We start from the raw sequence: 21,458 nt of genomic DNA on the forward strand, positions 1-21,458 counted from the left end.
AACCCAAACCGTGTTATGATTCTTTGAAGGATCAAAGTACAATGTCTCATCCTCTCACAGTAACAGAGGACAAAAGATGTATTCTTTCCAGTCAAACCCAAAAGAGATGGGATCTACATCTAAGCTGCATTATTCATCAGGAATAGGTATCAGGGTTAATTTTTTTATCTAATCTCCTTCATTATGTAAATTTCAAGCAAAAAACCTAATTCTGCTGAACGAGAAATGTTTTGCAGCTGTGATCAGCAGCTGCTTTCTTCTGCTGACTGTAGTCTCTGTGCCAGGAGCAGCAGGCTTCTGAGTACACTACCAGAGCAAAAAAAGGACAAGCCTTCTTACCATACTTTCCTTCATTTCTCTGAGACATAAATGAAAATAAATCCACCTAAAATTTCCTGCAATTAGTAATTTTGGTCATTCTTAGCTGCTGAGGAACGGCTCTCCAGACCTGTTGTGGTTACCATCTCACCTCTAGAAGAGCCAGCAAACTTGCCTCTTAAGTGATTTTCAGGAATACAGCAACACAATGCACCACGATCTGCTCAACAGCAGTTTCCAAAATAATGAAGCAAGGAACAAAGTCAGGAGGGACATAAATTTCTTCACACAGTCTCAAATAATTTCTTTCTCTAAGTTTAGTTACTGTGTAATAGCAGCTCTTACTTAAGGTTGCCTTCTTGAATTAGCATTAAGTTTTGAAATCTTGGGAATATGGGATTTACACTCACTTCAGCCCCTTCAAACACAAAAAATCCATAAACTCGATCGACACCACCATAATACAAGGCGATAATTAATGTTGTCAAGTGTATTTTTTACACTGAAATTCAATTGTCTAAGGCTTTCTCTCAAGCCTCCTAAAGTGTGTCAGATTTCATTACCTATGTTTTAGTATATGGTAAATAACATTGCATCTTAATATATGTTTTCATCTTGGATTTATAAAACACAATATGGGAAATGAAAATGACACTCACAGTGTCCAGGGACAGCATTTAGCCTATTGTCAAAAGCCAGTAGCTGGTTAGTTGACCTCAGAAGCATTTTTAGCCATTTAACCGCAGGTACATAGCAACACAACTGATAAAAGGAATCCAGGCATTAATGAAATGTTCTGTAATTTTTTAAAATTCTTTTAGGGGTTTCTAAAAAAACATGTAGCAGTCAGCAAACATACTGTAAGTGTCAATATATATAACAATGAATTTTATTCTTATAACTTTGTATTTGCTTTCAACTGGATGTTAAAATTTTGCAATTTTCGCACTGGATCAAATTGTTTGCCCAAATACAGACCTGCAACAACATTGCACAGGGATAGTCATATGAGACCCATGAATGCACAGGTAAGACCCAAGACAAGTCCTATTAAAATCTACAGCAAAATACTGCTCAGAATCAAAACAAAACTTTTGTTTTGAGGGAGCTTAAATGTCCTGATGCCCTAATGGAGGTATTTTATTTTTAAAAAATATATTACAGATCATTTTATTTTTCCAAATCTCAAATCCTCTTCAGACTCATGCTATAAACTTCTGGCATCCATCATATCGTGTACCAGGAGGTAAAATGCCATTCATCTGTTCCAAAGAATAACAAATGTTGATTTTTATCCAATTTTCAATCATTTCTCTTATTTTAAATTTTGATCAATATCTGAAAAATTCTGTCTTCTGTTTAAGAAAAAAATTATTTTAAAAAAATTCTGGAAAATTATAAGTGAAAACAACCATCTAAAAGTCTCTCTAACCGCTTTAAAGTCTCGCTCACACCACTTCTTCTCTTAAGAATACTTTTTTCAAAATCCGTTTTTAAAAATCATTTCTGATTTATGATCTACATTTTGTGTGATTTGCTATAACAGATAATGAGAAAACACTTTGAATTAAAATTATGTTATATATTGGTGATATTTTCCATTTCAAAAGTGCAAATTTTCCAGAAAACTGAATTTTGCAATGACTGAAGCTTCTTATCTTTGAAGTTAAATCTGATGATCATTATCTCTGTATAGAAGTAAGGAAACACTGACCTATGAAAGCATTTGATTTCTAGGCCAAAGAAATGTAACTTGCCATTTTGAAAATCCAAAAATGCTTCCTTTAAAAATTCCTAATGAAACTCTTGACCTGTCCTTGTCCAAAAAAGATTTTGAAATTTGCATCATTTAGGAAAAGAGCCCAAAAGACATTTACGTATGTGTATATACATATTTACTACTGACTGAAAAAAATAACTTTCTTTTCCCTTCAATTTTGCTGAGAAAAATTAAAATTATTGGTTACATCTGACCTAACGTCCATTATTCTTTTATCAGTCCATCAGAATGATAAATCTCACCAACACTACCTCTTATCCTAATACATAGCATATTGATCAAGTAATTAATTAATGACTCTGAAGTACATTAGTGTAGGACAATATTTTAAAATTACCCACTTGAAGCACTGCTCACCTGCCTAAACCTGGAAAGCTCTCAGTGCAGAACTTATAGGGGGATATATGTCCATGCATTTTAACATATGTTAAGCTTTTTTTAAAAGTTTTAAAAGGATGTATATTAAGTCTTCTTAGAGTTTCTCTTTTGCTAGTAGACAAGTTTATTCTCAATTAACACAGCTGTCAAACAGAATTAAATAATGCTTAAAAGCTTTTCCACAGAGATTTAACAGCAACAAAGCAATATACATTTAAAAGAGAACAAAATGGGTCCCTAGAGTACAGTATAAAAGACTGAAGACATGCTGAGTCTTTGATCATGTGCATTATCAATTAGCACTATTCTGATCAAACCCTGTGTTATTTACCCGGTAGGAGTCCTGATAACAGCACGTCCTGCAGATGGGATGATGTCTCCAGTCAGCATCTTAAATGTTGTGCTTTTCCCAGCTCCATTTGTTCCCAGGAGTCCAAAACACTATCAGAGATATTGGGGAAAAAAATCAATATGCTATACTGAAAAAATAAATATTACTTCTTCAAATTTCTCCCCTTTCCATGTTTCCTATTATATGTCTGTAAGAAACTATATATGGGTATAATGTGTGTGCTAATTACCAGAAGTGACTTATTTAGCATTCTAGCCCTCCTCTTTAAACTCTGCCCAACAATCCAAACCATTATTTATCCATATTATTAGTAAATGCTACATTTGAACAGGAGGATTTTAGGTCTTGCTTCCAAACTCTGGATATCAGTCCATAGAGTGAATATTTCTGAGCTTGTCATGAGCTGTTTCACTCTGTACGACTGAATATCTAACATCCAAGAGACACACTCATTTTGAACACTTATTTCAGGCCCCTAGCTGCAATAACTTAATGCTTAAGCTAGGATAGGATTGATATTAAGTCTACACATAGCCCTTTATGATTTATAAATACTTTTTTTTGTGAACTTTCTTATTGATTTATAGGCTTTTAATCAACAATAATATCCTCCTGGTTACCTCAGTTACCCAACAGCGGATCAGTAAGTAGCAGGAACATCACTGCACCTGTGCTGCCATGTGCAAGTTTCTCAGATTTTCCAATTTCATATTAGCAACCAAGAAGAGAATTTTCTTTCTCAGTAGTTTAAAAATTAATATCTGCAATGCCCCAAGCCATCCAAATAATGAATAAAGCCCCCAAACACAAACTTGCTCAGCACTAAATTTTTATTTATTGAAATAGTTTATTTGTATATGCTATATTCAAAGGTACTATTGATAGTAAAAGGTTTAAAAATCATAAAATTTGGGGAATTAGTAAGAAGCTAGACTTAGTGGGGCCTGGAAAAATGTTAAAAATAGACTCTGAAAATGTTAGGCTTTGTGTTTGCCAGATCATGTGAAATTGCACCTGCGTAAGCAGTATATGATAAATGATATAATTGTTAGATGTGATGATTGTTTAGTAATTAAATATAATTATTGTTTAATCGTAAGAAGAATCATGAGAAACTATGTTAGAAGTTTGAGGGGGACCATGAGGAGCCTATGCTTGGATGAAATCTATGTATACAATAGAACAATATAAGTTAAATAATTAACATGAAAGTTATATAAAGATAGAATATAAAAACATGTTCATCCCAAACCCATGTTGGGGTCAGATTTGGGTTTATACCCCTAACACCCAGAGCTCTTCAATAAAAGCACCTGCATATAATCATTCTCGTGATTATGTATTTCTGAACGCTAACACTGTGATGATTTCAGCATGGGAACCAAAAATGTGCTACGGCAACAAATTCAGAATGCAGTCCATAGTTTGCTATTGAGTTGGGTATTCTGTTTTCTCTTTGAACACTAAACTGCTATGCTACCTTACTTATGTTAGCCTAATAGAATAATTTGGTAAAGTAAAGCAAGAAGTAAAAAATTGAGACTCTGATGAATGTTTAACTAAAAAATAAATGAACAGTTCTTCTTCAGCACCACCAGAGTTTCTTCTTTTATCCAGATTCCAATTTTCCAATTTTCAGAAATTACTACAACTGAATCAACTGAATTTTTTCTGCTGCTCTCTACCGGCCCTTCACTGTAGACACACTGAATATGTCTCAACAATTGCTCAGAATAAAGTGTTACTTTATAAAAGGGGAAAAAGAAAGACTCTTTTACCTCTCCCCTTGGTATGCCCAAGCTTATGTTTTCCACAGCTGTGTTCTTCTTACTGAAACCTCCATAACACTTCCTGAGGTTGTACAAAAGTAGAACATCATTACCAGTTCTTCCACCAAAGAGTCTCTGTCGCTCCATTTCTACATCAACATCTTCTGAAGGGCTGTCCATGCTGTTAACTGAGCAATGAGCCCTACAACAGAGGATGATAATGAGTGATACATGGAAAATTGGTCATAATTTGCTGCATTCTGCATAACTCTTATTTTCCTGGTTGCAATCCCTTAGCACTTGGTGATCAATTCTCATCAGAACTCAAGGGAAAAACTACTACTTGTATTTTTTCTGTAGTTTACATTAATTCAGGTACACCATGTTATCAGAAGTATTTATCTTCAGTTGTTCAAAGGATCACACCATTTTCTTTCTCCGAAAATTAGTTCAATGCCCACTGTGGCAGAATACAAATGATAACAAACCTTGATTTCCAGAGGAGATCCCAATGAAGGAAAAGACGTAACAAAAGTAGTAGTGTTCCCTGGAGGGACATTGCCACAAAGATCCAGCCCAGGAAGTCCATCTCAAAGGGGCTCACGTAAGAATCTATTCCAAAGTTCCTGGTCAGGTCAAACTTGATCTGATTGTATGAAAGCTCTATTAAGCCCTGGCCTAGGCAGAATTGTGGGAATATGATGAATGCCCATTTGAGGATATTGTAGATGTTCTGAAAACTCTGTATTAAGACACGGGAAGGATGAAGGAGAATAAAGATAAAAGAGAAAAAAATTAGTTTCCTCCAACAGCCTAATGAGCAGACTTGCAAAACTGGATACTGCATTCAAATCTCACTCATGGTAAACTGAATTCTAAAGTGAACGTATTATGAACTATTTTGGGGTTCAGGGTTATATAATATTGCATTTTAGACTTTCTACAGCCATGGCATTCTGATCTTAGTTGAAGTTCATAGACAGCATCAAAACACATGTAACCATGATTCTTCTATTTCCTTAACATTTCAATATTTGAATAATATCAAATTTAAATCACGAACTTAAACCCAAGTGATTACTGAATTTGCTTACACACTTGCATGACAGATTATCCAGATTTGACTTTAAACATCAAGTTTTTGACCTGTACATGAATAGAGTCATACTCATTCTGGAAGTCCTTTCCATCAAGTTGTTTAAATACAGTTATGACTAATTAAAAACACATACATGGAGTGAGAATGTGCTGTATAAATTACTATTCATACATTTCATTAGTGATACTAGGAATATGCAGCTTATCTCTTATGTCAATATTATTCAAACACATTTTACAATGCATATAATCTATTTAATCAACCAGAACAGCTCCCATTATGTGCCAATTACAACTTAATGGTCTAGAAAATGTCAAAGTTTCAATTAACACTGTTTTTTCATTATTACAGCATGCTTTTTTGGGTTATATACAAGTTAAAATTCAAGATGATAACAGTCAATACAGAAAAATCATGAATATATAAGAACCGTATGTTCTTCTTCAGGAGAAATCTTATCTGTATAAATATATAAACACACACGAACATTCTCAAATATATATATGCATTTATCTGTGTGCATACATGTCAGTTTTGAAAAAGGTAAACCAAAGATTTGATACTGACCTGCACTTTAGAAATTATAGCTAACAAGCGAGGCAAGAGAGTCACCAGCATGGTACACAGGCCAAACACAAAATTTAAGGAGATATAGGAAATAAAAGCTACATCTGAACTGGAGAAGAATCTGGACGCAAGATACATCCAAGGTAAAGTTGCATATCTGAAAGTTTAAAGAAACAAAACTGTCACAAATAAGTTATGTTTTTGCCCCCAAAAAAGTCAGTTATCACACGAGAAAAAAATCATAATTATTGTTCTTTATTTTTAAGACAGGCGAACAGCTCTTCAGAACAAGTGATTTAAAAAAGAGACCAATTTGGGATACATATTCTTTCAAAAATTGGCTTATACTTCCATAGATGTACACATATTTACTGCCATGTTATGTGCACATATGATCCATTTATGTGTATATCAGCTGTAGATATTTACTTTGACTGTTCCAGAAAGCTTGCAATCTTAATTTCTGAATGATTGCAAATCCATGCACCTTATCAAGCCTCTTACACATATATAGAATTAAAATCAAATATTTAAAGCCTAAATTGTGGATGCTGAGCCACAATCTTTTCTGAGAGGCTTTCATAGAAAAAAAAAAAAAAAAAAAAAAAGAAGAAAAACGAGGTAGTGAGAAAAGAAAGCAAAGAAAAATAAATAAAAACCCAATAATTTTCAAACTGGAACGCGTATTTGTTCTGGTGATATGTGAGAATTGAAAAATCCTACAGACCATGTTATTACCTTAAGCAGGTTGTCAGTAGAGTAATAGCTGTCAAAAATGAGTGCATAACACTATGAGGATAAGACAGCATGTCCATGGTTACATCATCTTCAATGAGAATGTTTAAAGGAAGGAGGAAGGCACCTCCATCATGACAAATCAAATGATGCCTATTCAGAATGGAGCACGTACATTTTTTTTATTTATAAAGAGATGTTTATAATCTCTTTAAAATAAGATTAAAATAAGGTCCAGGCAATCAGCACATGCATGCCATATAAAGAAAATTTATTTTCCATTCAACATAGTGCAAGATATATCTGTCAAACAAGCAGTATATAGACTGCAGGAGCATATGTATCAGCATACACTATCGTACAACAATAAGTATATATGTAGCGTATATATAAATACTTCCTGTATAATATTAATATGCAACTGCTTTAATAGTGAGCTCAGTGCAAGAGCAACTAGCCAAAAGTCTGTGAATTCACTTCTTCATTGCCCTAAAGTATAGTTTAGATTACTAAACTAAGTCATAAAAGTCATTTTATTAAATTACTTAAAATACTAAACTAAGTCATTCCCTCTTGAATTCAGTATTCTGTACTTTATAGATGAATCTTTTGCATTGAAGAATGCCAAAATTCTTTACCTTAAAAAACAGACTTGCAAACTCTGCTGGGAAGTAATATAATGTTATCTTAACTTATCAGGAAGATAAAGGTTAAATGACTCAATGTTTGGGTCTCAAATGAAATTGTAAGTATTCAAGATCCCACTATACTTTTCAGCATCCTTTTTCCAGTCTTAATCACACAATCTTTCCTTCCCTTGATGCGCATACCAAAATCACTGTTCGCAGAATAACAATATCATAAATACAAGTCCATCCTTGGAAACAGCTCAGGAAATAGACATGATTTACAGCGCTGCTGCTCTGCTGTAAATGAAAGCAAAATTTGATTTTTTTGCTTATAACTGCTAAGAAACAAGTAAGACTTTCAGATTCCAAGAGTTATATGATGTTCAAATGCAGTCTTTAAAGTTGGGGCCAGTTACACCTACATTCCTGTCCTCTTTCTCTTCCCTCAGCTGCAGTTGCAATTTAGTATTTTCTAAGTATAAAAGACAGAACAGTTTGGACTGCTTAACCATTTGGACTAGAAAACATCTCTGCAATCATCTAAAAGAGAAAAGGATGCAGTTTGGTTTTATTTTTAAAGGAAGTTACTTTTAAAGTAGCACACTAAGAAACCTGATTATTCTTTCAAACACACCCTCTTCTCTTTAACTTTTTTGTATATAACTGGGCTATTTTTATCTTTTGTTCTAGATCAGAAAATCCACACAAGTACATCCTGAAGAAAAAAATAAAATTTTAAAGAAAAAAAACGCAGATGGTGATGGCATGCAGATGAAAGAGGATTATATGCACAGTACTGGGGAAGAGTAAAATGGCCACAATAGGCTTCATCATATTTTTGGTGTAGTTAGGCTGAATAAAGGGTAGAATAGGAAGAGTGGAAACTGTGAAGTTTATCAATGTCCTTGAGACACGTTAAACTTAGAGACAGCAATTGGATCTTTAATATATGTTAATACACAGTGAATACACAGAATTTCTTGTTAAAAATCACTGCAACATCTGTTACGTCAGCCAAAGCTGAACAGTACAGGAGGGATTATATTGAGCTGATTAAGCTGCATCTGCAGTCAACAAAATAAGACCCATTTTCATTCATTGACCTTTTTTTTTCTGAAATATTCAAAGTTTAACTCAACTCTTTGGTTAAAACAATGCCAATATAACTGGCACTTGATAGTACACTGTGGGCAGGGCCAAAACCCATGGCACACCAGGAAAAACCCTGAAAATACTTCAGTAGACATACAGCTCTGTACTGTGTGCTTCAATTGATGCTTGGCTAGGGTTTCTATAGAAGCCTATGCCTGGCTAACATGACAGCAACTGGATCTCAAGAAGGATTCAGTGGTTGTAAAGCTAATAAAAAAAAGGTGTGAGAATTCACCTTTTTTTGATTATTCATAATGTGAAATCTTTGCACTAAGATTGGTTAGAATTTGCGCCCTTAACTTGAAGGAATCACTTGATGTAAGTGCAGAAGGAAGGAAGTGAGGGTGGTACACAAGAAAGATACAGAGATGAGGAAATTATGAACTTTGGATGTTTCATACAAGTTATTTACAAAAACCTAGCATCATGACCTCTAGAATAGTTCATGCTAGTTTGGCTATTCACATCCAGGAAATAGGAGCCCAATTGTAAGGAAAAATGATAAATAGAATTATGCAAGGAATTTGGAGGTTTTAAGGTTTTACAAGAGGGGACTTGGCTTGTTTTGGTTTGCAAAAGGTATTTGATGAAGGACAATTATGAATTATGGTTCTGAATAAACTTAGGCTAGAATTTCCAAGAAAACATCCAGATTTGAGGATACCTAAACAGTTTCTAAAAAATGAGTTGCTGGAGGCACAAAACCTTGAAAACAGTTTTCAAGGAGCAATATAGTAAATTGGGGGTTTTTTTGAAGGGTTTATCTGAGAGTCCTCCTGGAATAGAACATGACCTGACCTTGTAGAAGGTCCTTTCTTCTTTCCTTGCCTACCATTCTTGTATCTATATTTCATTATCTAAACACCTGTCTTGTAACATATGCACTCTCCCTTATAAGGGTAGCAACAATTAGTTGCTTGAAATAAGTAATAAAATTCTCAGAAGCCTTTTCCTTTAACAATTAATGTTCAGCATTTCTAACATCACCTTAGTCAGCACATGGGAAGAGTTATGAGTCCCACTATGAGTTGAGTCCAAGTATGTTTCAACAGACCTGGGGCTTCTGTCTTTATATAAATAAATAACTTCAAAATCAAACTCTGTCAGAAATCTTTCCCTGAAATCGTGGTGTATTACAGAAGCTGTACATGTACAGCAAAACAAGTTTCATTCTGCCCCTCAAGTGACACAATAGTGACACACTATTAATATAATTGATCCCAGGGCTGAACAGACTTACTTTTATAGAAATATCAATTCTTTATTGAACCAGTTATTTTAACCTTCTATTACAGAATTGCTTTTGGTTGTTTTTTGTTTTGTTTTGGGGTTTTTTTCTCTGTTTGTTGCTTCAGGGTTTTTTGGATTTTTTCTGGTTTTTTTTGTTTGGTTGGGTTTTTTTGTTGTTGGTTTTGGTTTTGTGGTTTTTTGGTAGGTTTGTTTTTGGTTTGGGGTTTTTTTTCTGTTGTTTTTCATGTTAAACTAAGCAAGAGAGCATGGTAGAACTTTCCTCTCTCACAGTTCTATTGGGAGACAAAACTCTATCCACCCCAGTACTTCACATTGGACAGACTTCTCATTGGAAATATAAACTCCTGGAGCTATGTAGAATTACAGAAAATTGTTAGAGCTTTAATAAAAGCCGTTTCTTACTTTCTTGATGATAGTCTGCGCAGCTAAGCACTGAAATTCTGACCTATGTTAATATTCCGTCATTTTCTGGAAGATAATATACAATCAATTTTTAACAGTAAACTACTGTTATACAGGCTTAGTATCTTCCAAGATGTTTGCACTCCCTTTTTTTTTTTTTTTTCTTTAATGTGTGAGTAAATCTCCCTCCACCTTTTTTGTTTAATTTTCAAACTCAAGTTTCAGTCTGTTTTCTCACTATGCTTTGGTGAATCATAATCAGCTACAAAGACAGAAAACCATGCATCCAGCAGCAGGTGCAAGCTACATCTAAAGATTTATGTTTGTTTCTTGGAACCTGTAATTCCATAGTAGCATTTCCAATCACATACCCAAAGAGTATCAGCAGGAGAACAGTGGCTGCCAAGTTCTTTCGGAAAGTGAAGGCTGATAGCTGGAAGGCACTAATAACACCAACACACAGGGTGACTGGAATCATGTAAAACAGCTAGAAACAGAAGGAAAAAAAAATTGAGCAGGTGAGCATCTCTTACTGGTCTTGCCTAATTTGCATAGGAGGGTTTTACAAATTAACTTCTCCATACTTTCAGTACAATTACACTATAATTTAGGAGGAAATAGGCAGAAGAGCTTGGAGATTTGATAGTCTGCACTTGCTGTGAAACTGCCCCCTACACATGAAACAACCTGACAAGATAAAATCTGACTACAGAATACCCCCTTTAATCCTATTTTTATTGACCTTTCCAATACATCCATTTAACAAGCTGATTCTTCCAGATAATGAGTCCATGTGGGGCCATTGCTCCAAAACATCAAATTACACTGTGAATACAGAGACTTGGTTTCAGAAACAGCAGTTTTACTGATTGGTGCTGCATTCATGTGGGAGAATAATAATGATGCAATTTTAAAAGAGATTTTAATGAAGGACCATGTGTGCTGATGAAGCAAATTACATATTTTATTTGGAATGTTAAAAATATGTAAGAGCATTACAGCCATTAGGCAACAGGGAAAACAGTTTCGCTCTTTAGTCTCTTGACATAATGGCAACCAATACTTAGGGGTGACAAGGTGGGATTGGTACAGAAGATTCATATCCAAGTATTTAAGAGAGAGGGATTCTGCTTGCAAATAGCAATGTCAGGATGTGAAGATCTGTGCTCAGCTCCATTTTCAGTGTCCTGCTCTGCGCACTGAACCTGAGCTCACTAGGTGCTGACTGCCTCCATTTCTACTTATGTAATAGTAGCTTTATAGCTTTAACCTAATAGAACTGAGATTCTGAGATACTACTGCAATAGAGGCAACAAATCAAGGTCTAGCTAAATATTCAGTGTAGAAGAACAACATACTGTTAAAATTAGACTTTCATACTGAAGCACAGGGAAAACCTGTTCCAAATTAAACCAGAGGCCATCACGTCTTTGCTACTGGGAAAACATACTTTTTTTTTAAGAGAAGGGCAATGGAATAAAATGTAGATGGATGCAATGTTGTCATTCACAGTGTAGCTTTTCTTTGCCATATACAAATATCATAGCATACCACCCATAGATATAAGCTTCAGTCATCCTGAAGCTGTTTAAAAATATTTTAGAGAAGTCACAATGCATTTGAGTCCCAGTACTTTTCAATAGACCTGGGGCTTCTGTCGAGAAATAACTCAATAACTTTAAAATCAAATTCATTTCGAAATCTTACCCTGAAATCATGGTATATTACAGAAGTTGTGCATGTACAACAAAACAGCTTTTATTTTGCCCCTCTAGTGACACAAGCTTAATCTGAACAAAATGTCTTTATTTCTCTTCGAATTTTCTTAGCACTTACACTTTTTCCATTTGTTGAACATAGTAATGAATACCATTCATGCCTATAAATACAGTAAGAACAGCCTGATTCTCATGAGAGCAATATCATAAATCGAATACTTCTGCAGTCCTAGTAAAGATTGTGCTACCAGTAATACAGAACACAGCCTGTAATATTTAAAATATGTAGAGGGATTTAAAATTTGACAGTACATATATTCATGTGTTCAGTGTCCCTAAATGATCTGTGGCACAATTAGCATTTAAAGCAGTGTCTATTCTTTCCCACATCACGATTGATCATGCAGTACTGTGTTGAATTTGTGAGAACATTTTGAGAGATTGGCAGAAAATAATGAGGAGTTGACTTTGCTCACAAGGAGAAACTGAATGATGAAGGACTGTTTTTAACCAAGCCTTCTTATCTGAAGCAGCAGCAAAAAGAAATACCAAGACTGACTGCCCAAGTAAATAACACTTGGAAAAATGTGCTCTTACCACAAGATTGCTCAAGTGTGAAAATTCTGATTTCAAGCATGGATAGGTGAAGATCTAATGTTTCAGAATTAGAACAGTCTAAATGAAAACAAGGTGTTCCAAAAATTTCTGTTCCTGACCAGGGTGTCATAAAATCCAACCTAAATGTTGGAAAGGACCTTAAGAACATCAGGTCCAGCCATTAATCCAGCACTGCCAAATCCACCACTAAATCATGTCCCTCAGCGCCTTATCTACATGGCTTTTAAATACCTCCAGGGATGGTGACTCCACCACTTCCCTGAGCTGCCTCTTCCAGTGTTTGACACAAATAAAAGGAACTAATCATAAGTATCTCTCATATTATCCACAACAACACATAACACAATTATGCCTTAAAGTAGCTGACTATTGTTTTCAGTTTTCTCCACTAATTTGTCTGGTTCGCCAGTGCAAGGCAAAATTCAAAGCATAGAAATTCCTGCTATGAGCCGCTATGTGGAAGATTCTTTCTGTCTAGGCCGATTAACCAATTTCCTTTTATTTGTAAAATACTGCACATAGCTAAAGCTAGCAAATCATTTACAATTCAACGTTAGGAAGCAAGGAACACAATCCCTGTCCACATTAAAGTAGGAATGGTGACTTAATGTTTGCTAGCATGTCAGAATGGAGCTGTCACTGCGCAATTCAAATCTCATTCATTATCTTGTGACCATAACTCCTTTTACTCATTTATAAGAAACTAGGATAAAGCGTACACCTGAGCACATGCTGCCTCACACAATACATACCATATCACAGCAGAAGTTAGCAAGCCAGTAAGTTTTGTAACCCAGGCCTGTGATGTGTTGCAAGCGTTTTGTCCCAGATACTCTGTCCCTCACTATGGCAGTTCCAATGGATGCAGTAAGGATGGAGAATCCCAGCATGATACACAGTGCTACCCCACACTGACGAACATTCTCCATTCTAGGGTAAAAAGCAAAATAGTGCATTGAAAACACAATGGGGAAGACCCCTCAAAGGCTAGCATTTTTCAGGCCAACCTCTCACCAAAACACTAGACATTAGGACTTTAATCCTGATTGCAAATACCACAGAATCACAGAATGGGTTGGAAGGGACTTTAAAGATCATCTACATTCTAACATCCTGCAATGAGCAGGGACACAATGCCTCTTCACTGTCAACATCTAATTAAAGAACAGGAACAAGATGTGCTAAATTACGAAACTATAGGTGAGTTACAAAGCACAGCATGTGTCCGAGTTGTAAAGTGAGGCTTATGCAAATATTTCCCCTTTACAGAAAACCATAATTTAAACCCTCAAAATCATTTGAAATAGTTACTCTGTTTAAAACTTATGACACAATCAGCATAAATTCAGTATTTTTCTTTACAAAATACTGCAAGTATTTTGGGTATAAACAGTGGACTTTACAGATAGACCACAGTAAAAAATGATTCACTCAGTAGAACTGAATTGTGTCTTTCAATTCACAGCATCTATTCCCGGAACCATACATTCTTATCTAATTGAGAGTTTCAATTGTCTGCTGATTGCTGCTGTGAAATATTTTAAGAGTTTGCTCACATTTTGTCCTCATCCAACAAGGCTCCTCCATATGGTTGGCTGTAGAGTGTTATCCCTGTGAAAAGAAAAATAAATCATGAAATGTTAAAGCTTATTGAGGACTTCAAGTTCTGGAGTACACCGTTAACACTTGTTACATGTACAACTAAAAAGGCTAAATACTTAGTAATCAACAGAAAGAGATCAAATACTAGTCTGCAAAACCAAATCCATTGAGTGATTTCCAGTGTCTGGAACCACTAAAAACTAATGAATAAACATAAGTAGTAGTGCTTTTCTGTGTTCTGAAGTTGGGGAATTGGTTGAGGCTTGTTGCATATTGCTACAGAATCTACATCACAGTAGAGATCAAATACAAAACCTAAAGTAGAATTTGTTCATACACCTAATCTTCTGAGTAAGGTAGATTGTTACTGCAATTTATACACTTGATTTAGATTTTAGATTAGATATTTCAGCAATTTTTAGATTACTGATGTTTTGCTGAGAAAAACTGTTTAGATAAATTCACAAAAGAAAAAAAAGTCACACCTTTGATTGAAATTGTAGAGCTCTACATTAAAAATGTGCCTAGTTTGGGAGACCTTGAAAAGTCCTGAGCAGGCAATGAATTCTTAGGCTTATTTTAGTTCTCGGTGCAACCAACCTGTAGCAATCTAACAAAATTAACTTTAGAATTGGAAGGTAGTTTATGAACAAACACTGTGTCTTTTTGCTTCTTTTCTTTTCAAGCAAAAAAAAGAAAAACTGTGGAGGGTGAAGGTACAAAAATATTGTTGCTGCAGAAGTTGCTGTTCCACTGGACTTGATGCTGCTTGTGACTTATCTCAGCAGGTGTGCCTGACAGATGTGCCAGCTGTGCTGTTTTTGTGCTGGATGGAGTTAATTTTCTCCACAGTAGCTGGTATGGGGGTACATTTTAGATTTGTGCTGGAAAAAATGTAGATAACACAGGGATGTTTGTGCTGCTATTGCTGAGCAGCACTTGGAGCCAAGATCTTTTCTGCTCTTCCCCCATTCCACCTGTGAGGAGAGTGGGGGGTGCACAGGGAGCTGGGAGGGGTCACAGTGGGACAGCTGACCCTGACTGACCAAAGGGACATCCCAGATCATATGGCATCATGCTCAGTCTCTAACATGGGGGAAGAATGAGGAATGGGAGGGGTGTTTGGAGTGATGATGTTTGCCTTCCTAAATCAGTGTTAGGCCTGATGGGGCCCTGCTCTCCTGGGAACGGCTTAACACCTTCCTGCCCACAGGAAAGGGTGAATGAATTCCTTGCTTTGCTTGTGTGTGTGTGGCTTTTTTTCTACTTATTAAATTGCCTTTATCTCAACCCATGAGTTTTATCACTTCTAATATTCTCTCACACACACCACTGGGGGAGACTCAGGAAATGGCTGTGTGAGTGGGCCTTAAGTTAAACCACGACATCAGCATTATTTGATCAGTGTCCAAATAAATCTATGTTGTTCCAAATTAAAACAAAGAAACAAACTTAGTCCTAACAGCAATTATAATATTTCCAGTAACTTTGGTAAAGATATAAATTATTGGTAGACTTACATTGACTCTGAGGGGCACCACTTATTGGAATTCATTAAAGTCCAGTTGCATAAAGACAAAAAAAAATTCTTCATTCTAGTAACAGGTGAAATTTGACTAAGTAAACATTTATTTTGCCCCTTTAATTTTTAATTTCTCATCTTCAAGCCAAAGTAATCTAAACATCACTAAGTCACTGCATGGTAAAAAGCTGAAAAACAGGATGATTAACTCACACATAAAACTTTTACAAAGTAAAGATTTTTCAAATAACAGCTAAATGCAGAACACTGAAGCCCAATGGTAGTTAGAAAAACAAAAGATTCAAGCCAATAACATTTTGATGTATCCCTAACAGATACCTTGCTATTTGTAGAAGTCTTTCATGTCATGTACCTTCAGGGACTGTTTAAAATTTTCCTTTGTTTTTCTTTTAAAGCATTAATTTTTTAAACAATTGCTGCTATTTGTTCTGAAGCAAAACAGGCATATCAAAGAGAATTTTTTTTTCCCCACTGGAACCATAGAATTTCCATTTATGTAAAGTAGAAGTAGCATGACAGAAAAAAAGTTTTGATTAGTTCCCAGAAAGTTTTTCTAGGCTTTTCTAATGCTTGAATAAAAGTGGGCATATTAGAAGAAATAATCATAAAGTATGCAGAATTGGACAGGACCCACCAGGATCATCAGATCCAACTCCTGACCTTACACAGGACACCCCAAGAGTCACACCCTGTGCCTGAGAGCATTGTCCAAACACTCCTTGAACTCTCTCAGGCTGGTGCTGTGACCACTTCCCTGGGGAGCCTGTTCAGTGCCCACCCACTCTCTTTTCCTTTAGGATATCCAACCTAAACCTTTCCTGGGTCAACTTCAGGCAATTCCTCAAGTCCTGTCACTGGTCACAAGAGGGAAGGGATCAGTACCTGCCTCTCCACTTCCCCCTGTGAGCATGCTGAAGACTGCAATGAGGTCTCCCTTCAATTTCCTCTTCTCCAGGCTGAGCAAACCAAGTGACCTCATCTGGTTCTCACAACACATCCCCTCCAAGCCCTTCACCATCCTTGTGGCCCTCCTTTGGGTGCTATCTAACAGCTTAATGTCTTTTATGTACTGTGGCACCCAAAACTGCATACAGCATTTAAGGTGAGGCCACTTCAGTGCAGAGCAGGGCAGGACAATTCCCTTCCTTGCCTGGTAGCAGGATCTCAGGGGGGAACTAACAAAACATTCAGATTACTGCATTGGTGTTAAACAAAAGTCTACAGCAGCTGACTTGGGTTCCACATGCAGAACTGCACTGCTTTCTTTTCTATTAACATACAGAATAAAGGGAAACTGTTAAAAAGAGGTAATTGCAGGGGAAAATAAAAACCCATGACATTAAATAGAATAATGCTCCTTGCAGTATTGTATCATACAATACCAATCAAAAGTCTGTTACACTGAATTAACTTCCTTCTATGGAATAGTCACAAAAACTAATCACACATCTTAAGAGCAGCAAACATTTTTGACAGTCAATTTCCATTCAAATCATGTAGATGAAACAAAGGATTACATTTTCTTCTAATTTACACTCACAACTGAAATTAAATTTCACAAGGTTGTGGATTACAACTAAGAAAAGTATGACTGTGCTAAACTAAATTCAGTTGTGTTCAGAATTCAAAATTCTACCACTGCATTAAATGTAATTCTTGCCTTTCATTCAGTATTTTAAGTTTCTTCAATTAGTCTGGGGCATGAAAATCTCTGAATTTGATACCTTAATATAATGATTTCTTCACCCCATTGGCAAAAAAAGGATGCTTTTAGGATAGAGCCAACAAACTGGCCTGTAATTCATGGAGGAAAAAAGTTCCCTTGAACTCAAAATTATAAGTTAGAATTTAACTTCAAATACCAGAACAAACCAACAGAATTAATATATTGGCTAGTATATATATTTTTTTATTTAAAAAAACTCTTCCATGAACTTTTATAACCTCTATCCCTTCCTACATTTCTTCTAACCACCTAGACCATCTTTTTTTACACATATCTCTGTCCCAATACAGCTGTTAAAATGATGCAAAATGTACTTATTGATACTTTCTTGCCTTTATATGCCTTCTTACTATGCAAAGCTGCTATAATGAGGCTCATTAAGTTGAAAACTATCTGCCATATTTGAGGACCTAAAAACTATAAATGACAAATAAACTAAGAAGTTCTAAATTATAAAGCTACTATAAAACAGATGCTTCTGGTGTTTATGCAAGGATTTTTTAAGGACTGTACTTACAAGCCTTGTGTGAGCAGCCCTCAGGGCAAATTTTACTATATGAGTATTCACAAGGGAAAAGCAAGCCAGGAAATAACACCAAATATGATATGATTCAGCACTAACTCTGTCTGCTGCTTTTCATAAATTTCTCAGTATAAAAATCATTACTTCCACATCTGCAGATTGCCGTTATATTCTCCTGACTTAATCACAACAAAAACTTTCTTTATCATCCTAAAACATCCTTCATCTATGTCCTCAGTATGCAGTTGGTCACATTCTTTTTACAGTGATCACTTAGGCTTTTTTATGGGCAGAGGTAAAAAATTGTAACAGACATACATTCCAACTTTTCCAATACCAAGCAGGATTCAGGAATGGGAATATATTTTCTCAGCTTTTTTTCAGCTATGAAGCCTCTCTTTCTTTCTTTTCTCTGTTATTTGTCAACTATAGAGTTAACTACATTTTTGATGTGTCTTTTTCTTTTTTCCTCATTTTTGTCTTTCATTAATTTAAACAGTCCAGTTGTCATCTCTTGTATTGCTCAATGAAAGACTGTTTTTTTAATACAACTGAGAACAAGGACATTTTTATCAGTCCTGCAAGTCAGATTACTATGGAAAAAAGAGATGGGAAGTAGTCAGAATTTTACAGTTTAACTATAAATTTCAGGAGTAGCACAGCTGGGAGCTAGGCAGGAGAGTGTATTTACTTTGAAAATGACACTAGGAGCCCCATGCTACATGCTTAATAGTAGAGGAAGCAGTAAACTATTCATTGTACCCCCTTCAGCTTCTCTATGATTTCCCTTTTGTATTCTCCCTACCAGGTGGAACAAACCTCCTCCTTTCCTTACATTGCTCTTGATTAAACAAATTTTAGATTCTAATTTGTTAAAAAGACATTCCTAACCTAGTGAAATAAATTCTTCATAAAATATTAGAAGGATTGTAACGTTTTGTTCAATAAAATACTATACTTCTTCATTCTGGATAGGAAAGCTTACAGGAAAAAGGAAAATGAGTTCACATTAGACAAGCTTCCTGTGAACATTCTGCATCCTGCCCTGATGCCATTCAGAAGCTGCACAACTCAGGACACCTTTCCCTATATCAACGTCTTATTAATAGTCTTCAATCTGTGCCTTCAAGAGAAAGTGCTCTAGAACTTTTACCTCACATCTATACCCGCTGACCCTCTGTCAGAAAATAAAGGCGCGCACAATTTGGCATAACTTTAGATGTTTAGATGTTACAGATGTTTCCATACTGTACATGATAAAGAACAGAAGACATTGGTAGTCCAGTCCACCCCACTTGGATGCAACTTTCCACATAAATACACTTCAAAATCTGTGTTTTTTCAGTAAAAATTAGTAAAGTGATATGAAGCCAGCAATACTTTTTCAGTATCAGTTGGAGAAATCCAAATGAAAAAACCCCTAAAGGACTTGGTCTTCAAGCTTGTATGCCATCACTGTAGATTAGTCAGGGCTGTCCTTAGGTATATTTTCTGGTTCTGCAATGTATTTTGGGTGTGCCTCTTGGCACTCTTTTGTAAACTGTCTGTTATGTCATTGCATACATAGATCTGTTAGATCTGTGCTACTGATTCTAAATACCATGATTGTGGCAGACTTGAAGAGAAGGCCAATCTAGCTATCTATATTCAAGACTTTTTATTTCAGATTAAGTAAAATACTATGTATTAGAAAAAATTGAGGTAGTGCGTGTATATATGTATGTGTGTATATATATATATATATGAGAATTACAATTTATATGGAGAATTTCACAGGCAGCACCATCATTAATGGTTTCTATTTTAGTTTCCTCCACTAACTAGACATGGTTAAGAAGGTTACATCCAAAGGCCATTTCACAGTTTCCTTTGTAATAAGGTTTAAAGTTATAATTTGCACAGCATTCAGGAAACTTTACAGCCACTTTCCACCAAAATTCAGTTGAAAATGACTCCCTTGATCCCTTCTGCTCTTTTGAAGAATTGAATCTGAAATAAATGAGGATGCTACATGAAAGCTACAATGAATCCTGGTATGAAAGCTTTTTTAAAAAATCAATGACTTCAGTATGAATCCTAAGATGGGGAAGCTGCATTGCAAAAGGCCCTTCTATACTGAGACATTTTGTTCTTTGAACAATGATGTAAGAACATTTTTGACCACTCTACTTTACAGGCAAAATTATAGATGACAACCACTCCTTTTTTCTTTATATAGCCTTACCCTAACAGTGAGATTATAGTCCTTCTCTTATACTCCAGCATAATAACCACATTCTGACTCAATATTATACAACTAGGTGTGAAAAATAACATTTTTACTTGATCAAAATTTCTTTCTTAAGCTTAAGCAAAAAAATTGCCTTTTAGTTTTTTATTCTTCTTACTTCTTAATTACATTTTTATTTGCTCACAATTACATTACTTAGTTGCAACAATGAAGCATTTCAGAAAAAGATCAGAAAACATCATTTATATAAGCTTGAATAACAGTCAGAGGTGAAGAGTTTGGACAAAAATCCAGCCTACCTTACTTTCATTGTTGAAGAGTATTATTAATTTTTTTAAAAACTATTTATTAACATATTCATTTTTATCATATGTCACTGAATTTATAACCCTCTAGAAAACAGAATGCATTTGATTTCTTCCACACTTGAGACAGATGACTTTTTCCCACAATGGGATCAAAGAATTACATGATGATGAAGGTAGGGGTGATTTTGCACATGATAGAGAAAATGACATATTTGTATACAAGAAGTATCACTGAACTGCTGTTCCAAAAGAGACATCTGATCCATCTACCACACTAAACTGACATAAACTGATTGGGCCAATTTCGGTTTCTCCATCTAATTATGGGCACCTCCAGCTGGGCACACCCATTTTATTAAACAGACGCATCACTATTTACATGAAATTACAAGAAGCAAACATTGTAACTTTCCAAGCATCCTCACAGAAAAATTTACCAATAATCCCAAATTGTTAAGAGACAGGAGTGAGGAGAAATCTCTATACTTTCTCTATACAGAGAAAGTATTTGAAGATCAGATTACAGAATAGCAAAAAGGACTGACTTTTTAATCACTAAATAGATATAATTTCCTGTTGCTGCATGCTGAAGACTCAGTAACTTGGACTGACAGAACAAAAATTATTTTTTTTTTCAAAGCTTTTAGAACAGATATAAATCCCTGGAGATATAAACCAGTGCAAGGCAGCATATGTTCTCTATGCTCTTGGGTAAAATTTTTTCCTTCAAACTTTCACACCAAATCATAAGTCTATAT

At 35.3% G+C, this 21,458-nt stretch overlaps 1 protein-coding gene across 1 annotated transcript in view; it reads right to left on the minus strand.

Moving 5' to 3' along the window:
- ABCA13 (ATP binding cassette subfamily A member 13) overlaps nucleotides 1–21,458 on the minus strand; it is a 169,136-nt gene that overhangs the window by 35,788 nt on the left and 111,890 nt on the right. The window contains exons 42-48 of the mRNA XM_054285153.1: nucleotides 14,325–14,379; nucleotides 13,521–13,698; nucleotides 10,804–10,919; nucleotides 6,264–6,420; nucleotides 5,086–5,339; nucleotides 4,607–4,799; nucleotides 2,808–2,917 (exon numbers count right to left, since the gene is read on the minus strand). Coding sequence (XP_054141128.1) covers nucleotides 2,808–2,917; nucleotides 4,607–4,799; nucleotides 5,086–5,339; nucleotides 6,264–6,420; nucleotides 10,804–10,919; nucleotides 13,521–13,698; nucleotides 14,325–14,379 — 1,063 coding nt within the window. The remainder of the gene's footprint in view (nucleotides 1–2,807; nucleotides 2,918–4,606; nucleotides 4,800–5,085; nucleotides 5,340–6,263; nucleotides 6,421–10,803; nucleotides 10,920–13,520; nucleotides 13,699–14,324; nucleotides 14,380–21,458) is intronic.

Source organism: Melozone crissalis, unplaced genomic scaffold (genome assembly GCF_028551555.1).
Source record: "Melozone crissalis strain CALT ecotype California unplaced genomic scaffold, PUWL_Pcris_2 ptg000042l_1, whole genome shotgun sequence".
NCBI lineage: Eukaryota > Metazoa > Chordata > Aves > Passeriformes > Passerellidae > Melozone > Melozone crissalis.